At 45.0% G+C, this 17,574-nt stretch overlaps 1 protein-coding gene across 1 annotated transcript in view; it reads left to right on the top strand.

Annotated features, from left to right (window-relative positions):
- C12H3orf20 (chromosome 12 C3orf20 homolog) overlaps window positions 1-17,574 on the top strand; it is a 53,641-nt gene that overhangs the window by 29,310 nt on the left and 6,757 nt on the right. The window contains exon 12 of the mRNA XM_059715997.1: window positions 5,819-5,961. Within this exon, the coding sequence (XP_059571980.1) occupies window positions 5,819-5,961 (143 nt within the window). The remainder of the gene's footprint in view (window positions 1-5,818; window positions 5,962-17,574) is intronic.

Raw genomic sequence — 17,574 nt, 5'->3', positions numbered from 1 at the left:
CATTTAACCTCTGGACCATGGTTGCTCCATCTATAAAATGGGAGAATACTAGTTCAGTGTTGTCTAAAGAGTTGTCTGACGTCCATGAATGATAGATGCTGAAGAAGTGCCACTGATAACAATTGTACAATGGCATAGGAAGTATAGTAAGTTGCGAAACTGCTATATTCATTTTTCCATCTATATGGAAAAATGCTGCTATTCATTTTTCCATCTATATGGTGCATACCACCATGTCTAGTCATATCCCTAAGTCTAGCTCTGATACACCCTTTCCATGCCCCAGAATCGTTTAACTTTGCTGCCAGCTGTACACATGTCTGCCCCTGCGAAATGTGCCAAATCTTGTCAGAGGATTTAGAAAGCACTGCGTGGGAAGTGGCAGCAAAGGCGTGTCTAGGAGAGGTCAGTTGGTCTGCCAGGCTGGGCAGCATATCAGGATTTCTTCCTGGACAAATCTCACAGTTTGAAAATGTATAAATGCCTCTTGATAACAGCTGCCTTGTTGGGTATCATGTGCTGTGCTGCATAGCTGAGCTGAGCTAATGCAGAGACCTGGACTAGAAAGAAAAGTCAGAAGCCTCATAGAGGAGGAGAATGTTACTTGGGCAAGTTTGAGCAGACCAAGCTGGCACTTTAACTTCTTCCAATCTAAGTGACCTTCCCTGACTCCCATATCTACCAGGGCAGTCAGACAGACTGGCTGGAAATGCAGCGTTACCTTTCTGAGCCCTTTGTCCTCAGCTGTTTGCAGGCATGTGAGCTAACATGTGCTAATGTGACAGAAGCACCCAGTTGTCTCTTGTGAAGTCTCCAGTTTCTCTTCCTCTCTGATGTATTATTAAAGCAGAAACATGGCCAGTTCTCAGTGTCAGGTATTTCCTGACATCACCTTCTTGCTCCTTAGTGGTGGGTGCTTGACCCCATTCATTAGCTCTGAGTTCACTGGTTTGCCTCAACTGAGAAATTCCCCAGACTTGCCCTTCACAATCATCTGTCTCTGAAAAGATATGCAAGAATACTCAGCATTTTGTGACCGATTTGGGGACTTTTAATTCAGTTTGCCTGCCCCAGTGTTGGTAGACTTTTCCTCACATGCCTTCTTGTCAGTAATTTCTTTTGCCATTTGTAAGAACATGTATACAATGGAAAGTACTCTGGTGAGCCCCCAAGTACAAGATTGAGGTGGTTACCATGTACCCCCAGGTGTATTTCTTTGCATGAATGTTCACAGCTGGAGCTCCCAAGTGGCTGGCAGGGGTAGACACAGGTTCATAAAACTGAGGTCACCAGTTATCATACTGACTATCACACAATGATATCCAAAGAATATTTACACCAAAGAATTACTGAGCAAGTAATGTGAATTGCATGAATAGCCAAAACCTTTGCACATAGCACTGTTCAGGCATATTATCTACACCAACAAAGGACAATGCTAGGGAGATCTGCAGTGAAGTACACTCATGCCTGCTATGCGCATACTCTACACTCTGAAACATTTATAATTCAGTTGCCTTCATATGCCCACTGATGTGTGCCAATAAGTACCCCCAAGAGAGCTTGGCATGGCTCACTGCTGTCCTTTTACAGTGTAAACATGCCCCAAATAACCTGTGTCGACACAACTGAAGGAGGCCACTGAAAGTCTCATAGCCAGTCATTTCACTGAGGTGTTTACTCCCCTGCAGCTAGCAAATTAAGTATCACCCTGGAAAGGGTTTCTGAATAAATAGAATCAGATTCTCAGCTGGTGTAAACTGATGTCACTCCATTGATTTACATATGCTAAAGGAACTGGCCCACAGTATATCATATCAATTAGGGATGCCTGTTTATACATTTCTTTTCCTATTAACCTCCCTCTGCCCAGCCTCACTCTAAAAGTCAGTGGCTGAAGTGGGATCCAGGAGTCCTGGTATCCTCTGGTTGTAGGTACCACGCTGTTCCTAGGGCCGCTTCACAACATTGTTATTAATTGAATGCCAACCAGACAAGATGATCTGGAAAGAGGTATAGGCTTAACCTGACTTCTGGTGAAAATGAACTTCGTAGCTACAGGCCTTCTACCAAAAGGGCCCTGTTATTGGCTGCTTTGACTGTGAACCTGAGCTCTAATATCCATAGTGTTCCTATAACACCTAATTACAAAGTGGAGAAGGATAAGACTCCAGTATGGTCTTATCCCTTTCAAAGCTTCAGAGATTAATAACAACAAGTCCTCGTACTCTGTGCAGAGCATGACTCATATCCAATGTGAATCCTAGCTTAAGCTAATATTCTGGTCGGCTTGCTCCACCTAGCAGCCCATCTGTAGCAGTTTAGGTACCTGAGGCTACCTGAGGCCCATCTGTAGCAGTTTAGGTACCAAGGCTACCTGAGACAGGCTAAACTTTACAGAGTTGCTCCAGTACCAAGGCAGCAAGCTGAACCATTCAATATGACTTCATTTTCTCAGTGCCTGCAAATCTTCTGTTCCCGGGGGTGAATAATTACAGCAACTGGAGATACAAATTACTTGATACATTCAAAAAGACCCATCTGCAAAGTAGAACTGCCTCCAAAGAGATACCTCAGCTCCCAAACCAGGCTTTTCCTCCTTTTCCCTCATCCCTTTCACATGGAGGGTAAATGTGCAGTACAGTAGCTATACCAATAGCCAGTGATGGGCATGGCAGCTTCATGCAAATGGATATGGAAACATCTACCCAATATTGTAAATAGAGGGCTAGTAATGGTCTAGAAATACAGGAATTTGGCCTGAAAGCTTTTCAGTTAGAGGGATATGTGGCACCTGTTTCAGACATGCCAGTTAGTTTCCCAGACACTGAACTCAGATACCTGAGGCAGATTTTTGGCCCACTTTATTTTGCACCAATCCTTCCCAGTTTCACTTTTGTGAGGGGACTTGGATGTGGTGGTAGCAATCCTGGCATCCCCCCATGGGTTTTCTTTGCCTGACAATGCCATATGCTGCTGATCCTCACAGCTCAAATTAATCTGCTCACCAGAGGGAGCTCCCGGGACTCTCAGCTCAGGCCAGCTTGCTTGTTTGCTGCTTTTGGAACAAGAGAAAGACTGTTGGGAAGCAACGGGTAATCTTTAGCTGTGAAATGAACTGTTTCTTCCTCATGCACATGCAGGAAATAAGTGTGAGCATGTGGTGGCCAGCTACCCAGCTCTGAGGTCTGCCCCGGTGCTGTCCGAATCTCTCTCCGGTCTCTTTCTGTCCCACCTCCATGATCTCATATCCTCCTGCTTCCCTGTACTCCCCCTTCTACCGACTCGCTCCACTCCCTGCCTCCACCCTGCACATCCACCTCCACCCTACTGCTCCAACCTCACGTCTTCCTACTCCACCCGGCTCCCCCACCTAATCATTCTGCTCCTCATCTCCACCCAGCTGCTCTGATCTCATATCCACCCTCTGCCCTGCAAATCTCCATCCATTTCTGGTCCCCACCTGTCGTCCCCCACGGACCCTTGCTCTGCCTCTTCCTCTTCCACCCACTTCTACCACCTTTATTGTAGGACTCCTCCCTGTAATGGTCTACAGCTGGGGTGGAGCTCATATTTTCCCTGAAACTCTCTTTTTTCCACTGAGTCATGTTCCCTCTGTAAGTCTTGCTGTGAAATCTTCCTTCCCAATTTCGAGGACAAAAGGCCTTGACGGAGGAAAACGAATACATGGCATCCCAGTGTAACCCTCATCCTCCTACACAGGCCCATGCAGGGAACAAGCATTCCTTGCTACCCTAGAGATGTAGAAGATATGTTAAGATTTTGTAAGTAATACGGATATTTCTGTTCATTGCAAATTGCAATGTGCCTGAAAGCAGCTGCAGAACCAGGCCTGCTGTAGTGGGAAGGTGGAAGATGTAGCACCAAGGCCTGTACTGAGCCTAGTCGGACACCTGATGTCCCACAGCAACCAGGGTATTCTACACTCCAGTCATCTCTCTCCCTGCCCCCCACCATCTCCCTGTGCTGTGTGCATAGGTTTACTACATGTACCACCGCTTTGCTGGAGAGAGTCATTCTACTCCATTTTTTACCTTTACAAATCATTGAAGTTGCCTGAAGGAACTACAGAGAGGGCCAGAATCAGACCAAGAGATACCAAATGATTAGAGATTAATGAACCGCAGAGGGTCAGTCTGACTTTATACCCCAAATTCATTTTATACCCTTTATACAGTTCCAAATTCTTTGTTGGAAGTTACAGACTTGGGCCAAGCCTTGGACTGGTTCTGGGGGGAAGGTAAAAAAAACCCCATGAGGCTGTGAATTCACATAGTTCCTAACTAAGGACCTGATCATGGAACAGAAGCAGAATTACACAGAATGGAGACCTTGTCCACAATTTCCCAGCAGTTTGAAGTTTTTGATTAAGAGGCCAGCATCTAAACAGGGCACATCTACACGTGCGCATTTACTGCACAGTAACCAAAATTACCACGCAGTACAGGTGTTCATCTACACATGCATGCCTGTACTGCACAGTAAATGTGGCAGCTTATGCTGACTTGAGCATAAATTTGATACCTGCATCATGAAGACATTTTGATTTTCACATATTTTTTTTCAGTGCAGAAAAGGGACACATTTTGCTAATGCTGTTTAAAAAAAAAAAAATGTACTGCATATTTCAGTGGGTTTCAGTCTCACCCCAAACCAGATAAAACTTAGTGTAGTTTTGTATACCTGCTCTCTGAAGTTTAAGGCTAAATCAACCCAATGGAAACAGCTGTTTGGAAACAAATATTCCAAGTGGGTTGTAAAAGTCCCTTGAATTGAGCACAGCTTATTGGTTCTCTGAACCTCTTCATCTGCAAAACTGAGCTAATGGTTTCATGAGAATGGACTCAGGAGATATCTGGTATCAAACGAACAGGGCATATCTACACTTGCTCCTGACTGCGCAGTTGGTACTGCACAGTCATTTAGTACTTGCTTTAGCAAGTACCCACCAGTACTGTGTAGTCCCGGTGGCGCATGAGTCATTTTGCTACAGCGCAGTAGTGATGGCATCACAGTTAGTACCTGCCAATGCTATGTTGCCGTAGCAATGAGCTACAGTGAAATAGTATCTCATGTAGATGCACCTGCAGCATCTTTCCAGGCTTTTCAAGTTTCTGCTTCCACTCCTAACAAGAACCGAGAAGCAAAGTGATGCAATCAGAAAAGTTATTCTTCATTTTCAGTCTCATTGCTAGCTTCCCTTGCCTCACAAGCAAACTTCTACTGGCTCATATCTGCCCACCTCTTATCTCTGATGTCTACTGCAGCTATTCAAGAAAAAAGTAGGAGGGGGAATGCTTTAAATTTGGAGTCCCCTCACCACACAAATCCAAATCACTGAATGCAAGATTATGCAAAGCAAAACCCCACAAAACTTCTGAAAAGGGAAACATCCAAAGTGCCACACAGCTCTGAAATATCATTATAGGGAGGACTATATGAGTTTATCTTATTCACTGTGTACTTAAGATACACCACTAAAGTATGACAGATTGCCTGGAGGTTTACATAGAAATGTTGACATCTAGCAAATGGGCAAAATCTCTTTTCCATATCACTCCCCTTCCTGCCACAGAAACTGAGTTAAATTTCAGTCGGTGCCGAGGGGGTTAACTACTGTAAAGGCAGAGGCTGTATTTGCAAGAACCAGAGCCCCTAACCCCTGAATGAAAACATCTAAGAGTCCCATGCAAAACAGGAAAGGGAAACCATTTGGTCCAAGCCTTTGCGCTTGGTTTTATTTTTTATTGCAAAGCAATTTTTTTCCTTTTTCTTCTTCCTGCCTGTTTGTCAACAGATGTACGCTGGAGGGAAGCTGCTGTTTGGAGGCTATGTTTTCAACGGATACGGCTGCAGCAAGAAGGACCTGCTGAAACAGATCAGCAAAGCTCGTCTCGACTGCAAGATGGGCCACTTCCTGCCAGAGAGTTTCAAATTTAGGTAAAGCAGGAAATGTGGGGGCAGAGGAGCCATGTCACCCCAAGGTCTGTTTATGACATGAACTGGGCTAACTGGGAAGAATCAGGAGGGCTGTGATAAGAAGAGTGGGCATATTGATAAAGTCATTATCAGCCTCTCTAGTTAATAAACACTATGCATGGGAAAAAATACTGGTGGGGGAGGAGGGAGAATAAGACCAAGGGGAATATTCTTCCCAGTGTTCATCACAGGTTCTTTGAAGCTCCTGACATCAAAGAGCTGTTATTTAGTGAAGAGATGCATCACCTTGAACTTGATCAGTCACAGCTGTAGTACACGGGACTCTGCACAGCATAAACTTAAGTCTCAAAGGTCCTGTCTAGCAAGCACCAGGGAGGATCCTGGAGGGATGTATCCATGCTGTGATATTCCATTCTTACCCAAAGAAAATCCACAGGCTGGCTTATCCATTTGGGTTGAGATTTCCAAAGCTAACTAAGAGATTTGACCACACAATAGAAAACCTCCACCTTGCAGCTAAGATTGCCCTGGGAACTAAATAATCCTTTAGTTTCTGCTGTGCCTACCTACAGCTGCTGCCAAAAAAATGGGAGTATTTTGCCACACTGTAGCACTTACCTTTGATCTGGTGTTTCTGGGTCTCCCTATCTTTGGAGAGAGAAATGTTGTGTTAATTGAGTTAGTCCTGGGAGTCTCAAATTCTGGTCTTTAATATCAACTTCTGCCTCTGGGCTTAGGTGAGATGACACCCCCTGCCCCTGGGTGCAGGCTGGTTACATCTGCACTACACCATAGTTAGACTTATACCACCACACACTTCTAAGCAGAGAGAAGGTAGGTTTGTAGGAGTCACTGTAAGGTGCATATTGGGCCAATGAGATGCATACATTTCCATGCTCATTTCTCAGGGTCTTTTTTACCTCTGCAGCTGAAAAATAAAAACATTTCAGATTTAGCCCTGAGATTTTAACCAACAAGCAACTGTTCACCCCACTGCCCTGCTATGTTCCATGGAGATCCTTATTGAATCACCCAGTACAGCAGGTGCATATAGGCAGCCTGAGAGGTACATTCATTTGCCCAATTTATGCCACTTATCAGATGCAAATAAGTGGTTAAACAAGAGGCAATTTTATCACTAAGTTCCAAATCAGTTAAACAGGTGGGCAAATAATGAAGCTGTCCCACATGCACCCGTCCAAGTCTTTGGAGGCTTTCAATATCAACAGTGTTCCTCCTGCCTGTTTCCTATTACAAGGCTGGTATGTGAGTGGCCACAGCTGACTCAGGGGTTTGAGCTGCACTACAGACCACCCGCTACTGCCGCATCCCACACCTCTGGCTCCTCTGTGGCATCTACCCAGACAGAGCTCTCAGTGGTGGAGGCTTCAGCCCAGGTCCTGGGCTGCAAGGGGTGCTTAGCACAGCTCCTGGTGCCTGGGAGCAGGGACAGGCATAGCCCCATTTGTGGGGGCTGTGCTGTGGTGGAGTCTCTAGAGAGCCGGGTGAAGGAGCTCTAGGTGGAAGTGAGCAGGCTGCGCAACATCAGGGCTGAGGAGCAGGAGATAGATAAGTTGTACAGCAAGGCTTTGCAGCAGAAGAATGAGGACAACAAGATGGAGTGGGAGGACCTGAATGGAGCTGAGTGGAAGATGGTCACTTCAGGATCCAGGCCACGTGCTTCAAGGGAAACTTTTCTGGTTCAGCTGTGCAACAGCTATGAGACCCTTGCACCACTGGTGGAGGAAGGACTGGAGGCACTTGCGCCAGAGAACAAAAGGAGGCAAGCTCCTGTCCAGAGCGGGAGACAGAGTGGTGGTAGTGAGCAACTCTCTCCTGAGGGGGACAGAGAGTGCTATCTGCCAGCCAGATCCCTTTGCATGGGAGGTCTGCTATCTTCTGGGTGCCTGTATCTGGGATGTGATGGAAAGGATTGCAAAACTCATCCAGCCCTCTGACCACTACCCCATGCTGCTTATTCATGAAGGACACAGCCAGGGACAACCCTGGATGGATCATGAGTGACTACAGGGCTCTGGGGAGTAGGCTCAAGGGATTGGGGGCGCCGGTGGTTTTCTTTTCCATCTTCCCAATCAGGGGTCAGGGTCCCTGGAGGATCAGTGGTATTGAGGAGGTCAGCTGGAGGCTCAGGAGATGGTGCCACAGTGAGGGTTTGGGATTTTATGGTCATGGACTTCTGTTCCAGGATAGAGGCTTGTTCAGAAGAGATGGCGTCCACCTCATGCCAAGGGAGAAAAAACTGTTTTCTTCCAGAATGGCTGACTTGCTGGAGAGGGCTATAAACTAGGTGAATTGGGGGATGGGTTTGCAGCCAGGAATGCAAGTCAGGGGATAGCCAAGCAGGGAAGGATGCAGAGAGGGATGTCAGGGAAGTTTTGAGAGGCTAAAATGATGTCGGGCAGCAGGGAACTGGGGTTACCAATGGGGGACTTAAGTGTCTATACACAAAGTATGACACATAAAAAGGAGGAACTGGCACTCTTGTTAGCAAATAAGGAATATGATTTCATCAGAATAATGGAGACCTGGTAGGATGCCACACATGACTGGGCTGTGTGCATGGAGGGCTACAGGCTGCACAGAAGGGATCGGGTAGGGAAGAAGGGAGGAGGTGTAGCTCTTTATGCAGAATGCCTCCTTGGAGACCCAAATTGGTACGAGAGAAGGGTGACTCGAGATCCTGTGGGTCAAGATAGTGGGGGGACAAGAAGAAGGGGACTTGATGGTAGGCATCTACTACAAACCACTGCACCAGGAGGAGGAGCTGGATCTGGAATTTTCCAGAGAATTGATGGAGGTTGCATGTTCAAGGAACATGCTTGTCATGGGTGACCTCAATTACCCTGACATCATCACTCAGGCAAATCTAACCAGTCATGTAGGTGTTTGACCTGTGTGGAAGAACTTTATTTAGTACAGGAAGTGAATGGGCTGACCAGGGAAAAGGCTATATTTAATTTGGTCGTAGCCAAAGGGAACAACCTGATGGAAGATTGAGGTTTGAGGGTAATCTGGGAGATAGTGATCATGAGATGATATAATTCACTATCTGTCATAGGGCAGGGAAGTCAGCCAGTAGGGCAGAGGTGCTTGGCTTGAGGAAGGCTGACTTCAAGGAGTTTAGGAAAATAGTAGGAGAAACCCTACAGGAAGAGGGACTAGAGGGGAAGGGAGCTCAGGAAGGGTGGTTGTTCCTCAAAGGAACAATCCTCAGAGTGCAGAAAAGGTCCATTCCTGTATGCAGAAAAGGTGGTTAAGGGGCTGGGAAGCCCTCTTGCCTTACCAGAGGAGTCAAGGAGTGCTTAAGAAAGAAAAAATGGGGTTATGGACAGTAAAAACAAGGGATAGTTACCAAGGAGGAATACACAAGTATAGCCCGTATTAGTAGAGAGAGGATATGGAAGAAAAGCCCAGCTACCGAGATCAGGTTGGCAACCAAAATTAAGGACAATAAGAAGTCCTTCTTTAGGTATAAAGGGAGCAGGAGGAAGATCAAGGGAAATGTTGGCCCTTGCAATATGAGCTGGGACCGCTGATAACAGACAGTCAGGAGAAAGCTGAAGTCTTTAATGAATACTTTGCGTCAGTGTTTCTGCAGGCAAATGGTGGTTGCCCGCCCAGTCGGATACTGGACAGATGTGTGTGGGCAGGGGGTGTTACAAACTAATGATCAGTGTCAAACTGGGGAGGGAGTACTTAGAGGGGCTGAATGTCTTCAAGTTGGCAGGACTGGATGGACTACACCCAAGAGGGCTGAGGGAATTGGCTAGAGTCATTGCGGGACCATTGGTGAAGGTATTTGAAGACTTGTGATGCTTGGGAGAGGTTCCAGAAGACTGGAAAAGGGCCAATGTGGTGCCAATCTTTAAGAAGGGGAGGAGGGAGAATCTGGGAAGCTATAAGCTGGTCAGTTTGACTTTGATGCTGGGTAAAATTTTGGAAAAAATGATCAAAAAGTCCATTTGTGAGAGACTGGCAGAAGGCATGATGCTGAAGGATAGACAACATGGTTTCATTGTGGGCAGGTCATGTCTGACCAATCTCATCTCCTACGATCAAGTAACTAACTGCTTAGATGTAGGAGATGTGGTTGATGTCATATACTTAGATTTTAAGAAGGCATTCAAAATAGTCTCCCATGATGCTTTTATAAAAACACTGGGGAACTGTGGGCTGGTAGAGTCGATGGTCAGGTGGGTTGGGAACTGGCTAAGGGGTCAAACCCAGAGAGTGTTAGTGGACAGGTCTGTATCGTCTTGGAGGGAGGTGACCAGTGGTGTCCCGCAGGGTTCAGTTTTCGACCCTCTGCTGTTCAACATCTTTATCAACAATTTAGATGAGGTTGTGAAAAGCACACTGGCCAAGTTTGTGCATGATACTAAGGTATGGAGATAAGCAGTCACACTAGGGAATAGGATGCAAATTCAAGCAGACCTAAACATGCTGGAAAGGTGGGCAGAGGATAAGGATAAGTGCAGAGTGCTTCATCTGGGGAGGAGTAACCAGCAACATGAACATAGGTTAGGAGGAGCTTTCCTGGCCAGCACAATGGCTTAAAGGCACCTCAAGGTTATAGTTGATCATAGGATGAACATGAGCTACCAGTGTGATGCTGTAGTCAACAGAGCTAATAGCATACTGGGATGCATTCGCTGATGTGTCACGAGCAGGGCTAAGGAAGTGATGCTTCCTCTCTTCTCAGCACTGGTGAGACCCCAGCTGGAGTACTGTGTCCAGTTCTGGGCACTGCACTTCAATAAAGTCGTGGAGAATCTTGAAAGAGTCCAGAGAAAAGCCAGAAGAATGAACAAGGGCCTGGAGGACAAACCTTACGAAGAAAAAGTAAGGGATTTGGAACTGTTCAGCCTGGGGAAGAGAAGACTGAGAGGAGACTGGGTGGATGTCTATAAGTATGTAAGGGGCGCATATTGGGAGCCAGGAGAAAAACTGTTCAACTAGGGCACCCCAGGGGAGGTCAAGGAGCATTGGCCATAAACTGTTAGAGGATGATTTCAGGTTGGATGCAAGAAAGAACTTCTTTATGGTAAGGGTGACCAGAATCTGAACTAGACTTCCCAAGGAGGTAGTGCACTCCCCAGCCTTGGAAGTCTTCAAGAGGAGACTGGACAGACATATCTTGCTGGGATCATTAGATCTCAGCGGTATTCCTGTCCAAAGCAAGGGGGTTGGACTCGATGAGGTCCCTTCTAGCCCTTAATTTCTGATTCTATTGCATATCCAGGCTTCAGTCTCTACAACTATGGAAGGATTTTCCCACTCTGCATCTCTTCAGCAGGCAAATTTCTCCTCTTATTTTTCTTACCTGCTGGTAATGGAGTCCCCTATGCAACAATATTAGTGTGATTCTGCTGTGTGGATGGGGCCAAGTTTAGGAAAGTATTTTCTGGAGAGTGCATGTCTAAGCCATCACATTGGGTTGAGGCTGGTGGATTGAGGCTCTCTCACTGCTGTAGAGAGTTAGTGGGCATGGCTTCTCTTTCAGTGCACAGAGTACGCTGGAGCTAGCACAGTTTCAGGGTGACTGGTGAGGCCATTTCACCTCCTGATGGGAATGGTTCCTTGAGTATGTAACCAGCTACCTGGTCTAAGCATTAGGGACAGCATTGGCCCACTGATTGCATAAGGATGGGGTGCGCAAAAGCACCAAAGCTGTGCAAGTTTCCATTGAAAAGTATATGGACTTCAGCTTCTAAATCACTTACTGTGGACTCTTGAGAATCCCACTCTAAGTCCAATTAAATAAATGCTCAAAACCACAGTGCTAAATGATGTATAAATAAAACAAACATCCAAGTGACAGCACTCTCCAGTGTGTAGGACATTATGCTGGGAGTGAAGAGACATCAGTGCTAGATCCAGCGTAGCCATTCATTGCCAGCATAGCCTTGGGGAGGTTATCAAAAGCACCTAAGAGATTTGGGAACCATGTTTTTTCCTCCTAAAACCTTTAGTCACTCATGGAAATCTCATCTGTAAAATGGTGGTGACAAGGCTGAGCCAACTTTGTAAAGTTCTCAAAAGAAAAGGGTTAAGCATTAGTCATCACCTGAAATGGGTGATTTCAAATAAATATACCTCTGATGCTTGAAGGAAATAGCCCATACCACACATACAGCAGGCACCAGGTAGTGTCATAGCATCATCATGTTTGAAGTGACCTCAAGGGTTATCTAGTCCAACCCTCGTTGCTGTAGACCAGCAATGAGGGGTATGTCCCTGGTTTCCGTCCATACTGTACTGCACTAAGCTTGGAGACCCTAACGGTATGGTCAATGGGTTAATTGATGTTGTGTTCTAGGAACTTTTTAAACAAGACGATAAAACCCTTAGTTAAATATGTTACATAGCAATATTGTGAGTACTCCTGTACTCTTTGACAGTCAACCATTCTCTCTGGGGACTAATGACTGCTCATTCCTCTGTTATTCTCTCCTGTCACACTCATCAGTGCCAAAGTCATTTTTAATGTGACTGCAAAAACATCCAGGAACAGTGTTACCTCATTTTCTTTTGCACTGTAAACTCACTGCTCTTGGACAGGAAATGCAGACTACACTGTGTACTGGGACGTGCTGCAGGGTACTAGGTCGATTCTGCCAGGTTAATTGACACTTTCATTGCTGAGCGTTAGTGGTTCAGTTAAAGGGGCTTTTAAGCTTTTTAAAAGGCTGAGGAATTTGAACCTCAACAACTACATGTTTCCTAAGGCATTGCTAGGGTCAGATCATGTGCTCACTCACTCTCTCCACAGCCTATATTTCTGTCTCTGTTAAAATTTAGGGAAGGATATTTTACACAGTCTTTAATCCAAGCAAGATTCTCACTGACTTCACTTAGAATTTGAATAAAAATATCCTGCTTAGACAGGAACTTTCCCTATGGGCAAGTTATTCTCTAACTGTTCTTGTAGGGGATTTTGCATCTTCTTTTGAAGCATTTGGTACTGACCACTGTTGAAGATGAGACATTTCATGAAAGAGAGGAGTGGGAGAGACCTCAGAAGATCAGCTAGTCCTACTTGCTCAAAGCCAGGGGTCAAGTATAGTTAACCTAGACATTTCTGTCTAACTTATCCTTAAAAACTTCCTATAATAGAGATTCCAAAAGCTTTTCGTCTTGGAAAACTGTCATCAAATCTCCCTTCAGTCTTCTCCTAGCCAGTGCTCTTTATTTTGTATTAATCCTGGGTGGAAACCATGGTCCTTTAAGAGGGACTCAAAGCATTCTAACCCAAATGCATATGGCCATCCAGGGGCCTTAACTTGGGATAAAATTGACCCTTCTCCTCTTCCTAGTCTGAGTGATTTCTATGGGGAACACCCCTTTCCCTTTGATGTTTGAGAGCTAACAAGTGGTGTTGCACATGCTATGGAGGGAAATAGAACAGCATAAAAGCCTTAAATTAAAGGGGATAGGATGGGCACAGGAAAGATTAGAGAGTGCAGTTAGGTTAAAATAGAGGAGGAAGGAATGTATGTGGACAAATCTTTAAGATCAGAGCTGGGTACTGATTGGGGAAATAGTGAAGGCATAAAACTCGGGTATTTTTGCAGATGTTTATGTTCCGGAGTGACCCACAGTCGCAAGGTTTTACTGTTTTTCAGACAGTGCAATATTTCACACAGCCCTAGGACATGACTCAGAAGAACTCCAGACCTCCCCACATTTCTGCACGCTGATGCTTGGAAACTGTCAGTAGCATGTTGATAACAAAATGTCTTTCTGTGAGAGGGACTGCAAGGCTACAGGATCAGGAAGTCATTTTACTTCATGGGGCCTTGTCTGTGATCTTAACTGAGACTGAAGGATAAGGCCAAGATAAGAGAGGAAGCAAAGAAGCATTGTGCACCATGGCTAAAAACATTCATTCTCCTTGCAGAGCATCCTGAAAGGAGACAAGGGACAATTTGGAGGATTGAAGTACCATGTGGCACTTTCTTACCAGTCCTTACTATGATCCTACATATATTTGCTCAGAAATGTGACTGGGGTTTAGCTACTTGTTTATAAGTTCTCACCTTCCATGCTGCTGTTTTGAAAGAACTAATCTATAGTATGAATGATTCCTAAAAGTGCAGCACAAAATTGCCCCTTCCAGCCCAGCTGCAGAGGCCTGATTTGCAGTACAAGTAGTTAAGATGCAAGAAAAACAAGGCCTAGCCAAAGATGGAGAAGAAGGGATAGGTTTGCTGGAAGTGGGAGAACCTATAGGTTTTAACATCCATCTAAAGATCTGGGGGAGACAGACAGAGCTCAATCTAATAATACTGTCCTTCCGAACATAGACCATGGGTAGGATGGCAGAGTTGGTGATAAAGGAAAGAGGAACACTGACACCGATGCCAGCTGTGGAATGGCACACCAAATGGAAGAGGCTGGAGATCTGGGACTTCACAGAAGGAAAGGAGCCACATTTTATAGAAACAGAATAATATCAAGATGTCCTGTCATGGACAAGAGCAGAACAAGGGCTGAAGTCACCATCTGGAATCTCCCTGGGATTTGGCAATATATTTTTTGCAAAACAGCTACAACAACAAACTCAACCGTGATACAGAGTTCAGACAGTGCCTCGGTAACATGCAAACGCCACAGCTGCATTCTCCTCTGTTCCTGCCATTGTGAACGGCATGGGCCGGGGTCGGGGCCGGGGCAGGAAAAGGAGATGAAGACCTGTCTAATAGGATGCATTTGACATAGAAAAGGACAGCTAGAAAGTGGCAAAGAAAGGGAAAACCTGTCAATGTGGAGGTCAGCAAGACGGATCTCTGGCACTACGTTTTCAGGGCAGGTTGAAGGTAGCTGAACTCTTTATAAAACATTTAAAGACGCCTCCGTACTTCTCCCCTCACCAGCGTTCCTGAAAATTCATAGCAAATGATCGATATCTTTGTTGAAATGAGCTTGAGAATGGGAGTGAGAGGAAGGTGAATACACAAGTGCTGTGTCAAAGAAAAATAAGAAAAACTAAGACAGTCTCATGCTTCCTAGATAGAACATGGCCCATTTAGTATATTCTAGGGGCTCAAGACAACACATAGATGAGTTATGAAATCTGCTCTGCTGTTTTAAGAGTTGTAAGAGTATTTCTTATTTTAAGAGTTTTCTGCTTTTTTTTTTTTTTTTTTTTGCATTCACTCTTGTAATACTGCAGTAGTGCTTTTCCTGCATTGAGAGCAACACCAGCCACACTTTTTTTTCCTGGAGAGGTTATGAAGCAAATAATGCAAGACTAGGTCCCCTGAACCAACAGCACCTTAAAACCCACTGAGAGTATGGGACTGGGTTATCCAGTTTATATTTCAGGTAGTGATGGATTATGTACAGCACATTTATTGTAAGTAAAGTCCCCGAGTTTCTGCTGGTATGCATAATCAGCTGTAATAAATTATCAGAAAGCCAGCAGCCCCCAATCCTAAACTGCATTAATGCCTGTGCAGTCCGTCAATGTCTCTGTCCATTGCTGTGAATAATTGAGTGCAGTGACACAAACTGGAACTCTGCTAATAGTTAAAATGCTTTTGAATTAAAGCAAGTAATGGAGGAAACAAGGAGACCATCTGTAAATCACGTCCATGGGCAAGTTATTTGGGGCTTTGTTTCTGCTGTCAGAAGTTTTAATAGACCTTCATATATGTCCAAGTGAAACTCTCCCTCCAATACCAACATCCTATGCTATTTGAAGGCACTTGAATAAAGCCAGTGTTGCATGGATCACTGGTCTGTTTTCCTTGCAACACTCATTTCCTTGTTGCAGCGGTCTGTTCTTACGTGTTCTTGGGGAAACTGTCAACCATGCAGGGGGATCCAGAAAACACTGCTAGTTTTCATAGATTCAGAGATGCTAGGGTTGGAAGGGAATTAGTTTTGTGGGCCTATTCCCTGGAAAGCATTACCTGACAGAAACAGCCCAGACCTTCAGAGGACCAGGGAGCTCAATGACCTTTGCACATTAAAGCTGCAGGAAATCTTGTATAGTATGCAACCACAGAGCAATTTCTTGATCATGCAAACACCAGATGGCAAGAGTCCAAAATGGCACAAAGGATTTCCTCACATTTATAGCACTTGAGAAGGTGCTTTCATGGAACTCAAAGTGCTTTGCTCAGATGGGAAATGATCATTATCTCTATTCTGCAGCTAGGTAAACCAAAGAGTAAAGAGATAATTAAGGAGAGCTGGCCAGAAAAGCAGTTTTTCAAGGAAAATTTGGTTTTCAAGGGAAGGAAAGTTTCTGTGAAAAGTAGCTGCTTCTAGAGAAAATTAGATTTTTTCATCAAGGGAACACCCCCCGCCCTCCGATACTTCAAAACTTCAAGGGTTGGCAGTTTTGGCTGGAAACCAAAACACTTAAATAGGGATCTTTCCCTTTTATCCTCTATAGCCAGGCTTCCCAGCTGGAGTTCACCTTCCACGATGCATTGCCACTGCTCGTTGAGACAAGGGAGCCTGATGTGGTACACCAGCTGCGTTACTGAATCTATCTAATGTTTTGGGTTTTAGCTGAAAAAGTCAAGATTTATTTTCACCCAAAAGTCAGAATTATCTGCAAAATTTCTTTCCCTAACTGGTCCGTCATTAAGTGACTTGCCCAAAGTCAGAAAAACAAGCTGGTGGGAGCACAGAGAGCCAAGCCCAGCACTCCTGCCCCATAGTCCTGTGTGGCCTTTCTTCTCAGCCCCAGTGCCTCCAGCTTTGGCTCAAGGTGGAAACATTATAAATAACCTTGAAAATGAGATGCATATGACTAATTGCTCCACAGACTCCAGCACTTGTAGTAAACGGTCCATCTAGGTACACCTGCCTGATCCTAATGAACAGCCTCTGCTCTACACTCAGAGAGCAAGGAGCAGTCAGCTATTTACAATGAGTACACAGACTTGCTGATCCAGTGGCCCCCTGCTTGCTGTATCCCCATAAATCTCCTCCAATAGAGTTACCCTAGCACAGGATATGATCGCTTGCACAGTCGGTGCAGTTCGCTAGACAGACCCACCACTGGTGTTAATAAAAATTTTGACAAGAACAATAAAACACCTGACAGTTGCAATAGAAAATATTGCTTCTGGGAAATTAGAGGTTTTACAGTGTGGTGGTATCATGGTGTAGGCCAACCTACACCCATGCTTCAAACAAAGACAAAAGCAAAATCCCAGAGCCCCTCTAAATGTGTTTTGGCTGGAATATCTCATTCTACCTACTAAGCTGGGGATCAGTTGAACTGTAGCCATGTTGACAAGAATCACCAAGGCTAAGCATCTCTTTACATTACACCCAAGATACTATCAGCATTCAAGAAATAGGCCATGGTAGTAGGAGCACTGGAAATTGAAGCCATTAACTCTTGACTGGAAAGGGCTCAAAGGCACAAGTTCACCAGCTGGACGTCTGGGTCTTCTTGGAGAACAGTAATTTCTGTTGCCAGAGCTGCAATTCCCTTTATGCTCCTTCCATGAGAAATCTCATTTTGTTTTATCAAGAACAATCTAAGATAAAATGAGGCAAGTCATGGAAAAAATAAAACCCGAAGCATTTCCACTCTGGCTGGAATTGAACTGCCACAGGGCTACA

Source organism: Alligator mississippiensis, chromosome 12 (assembly GCF_030867095.1).
Source record: "Alligator mississippiensis isolate rAllMis1 chromosome 12, rAllMis1, whole genome shotgun sequence".
NCBI classification, from domain to species: domain Eukaryota; kingdom Metazoa; phylum Chordata; order Crocodylia; family Alligatoridae; genus Alligator; species Alligator mississippiensis.
This window is presented reverse-complemented; position numbering and strand designations above follow the sequence as displayed.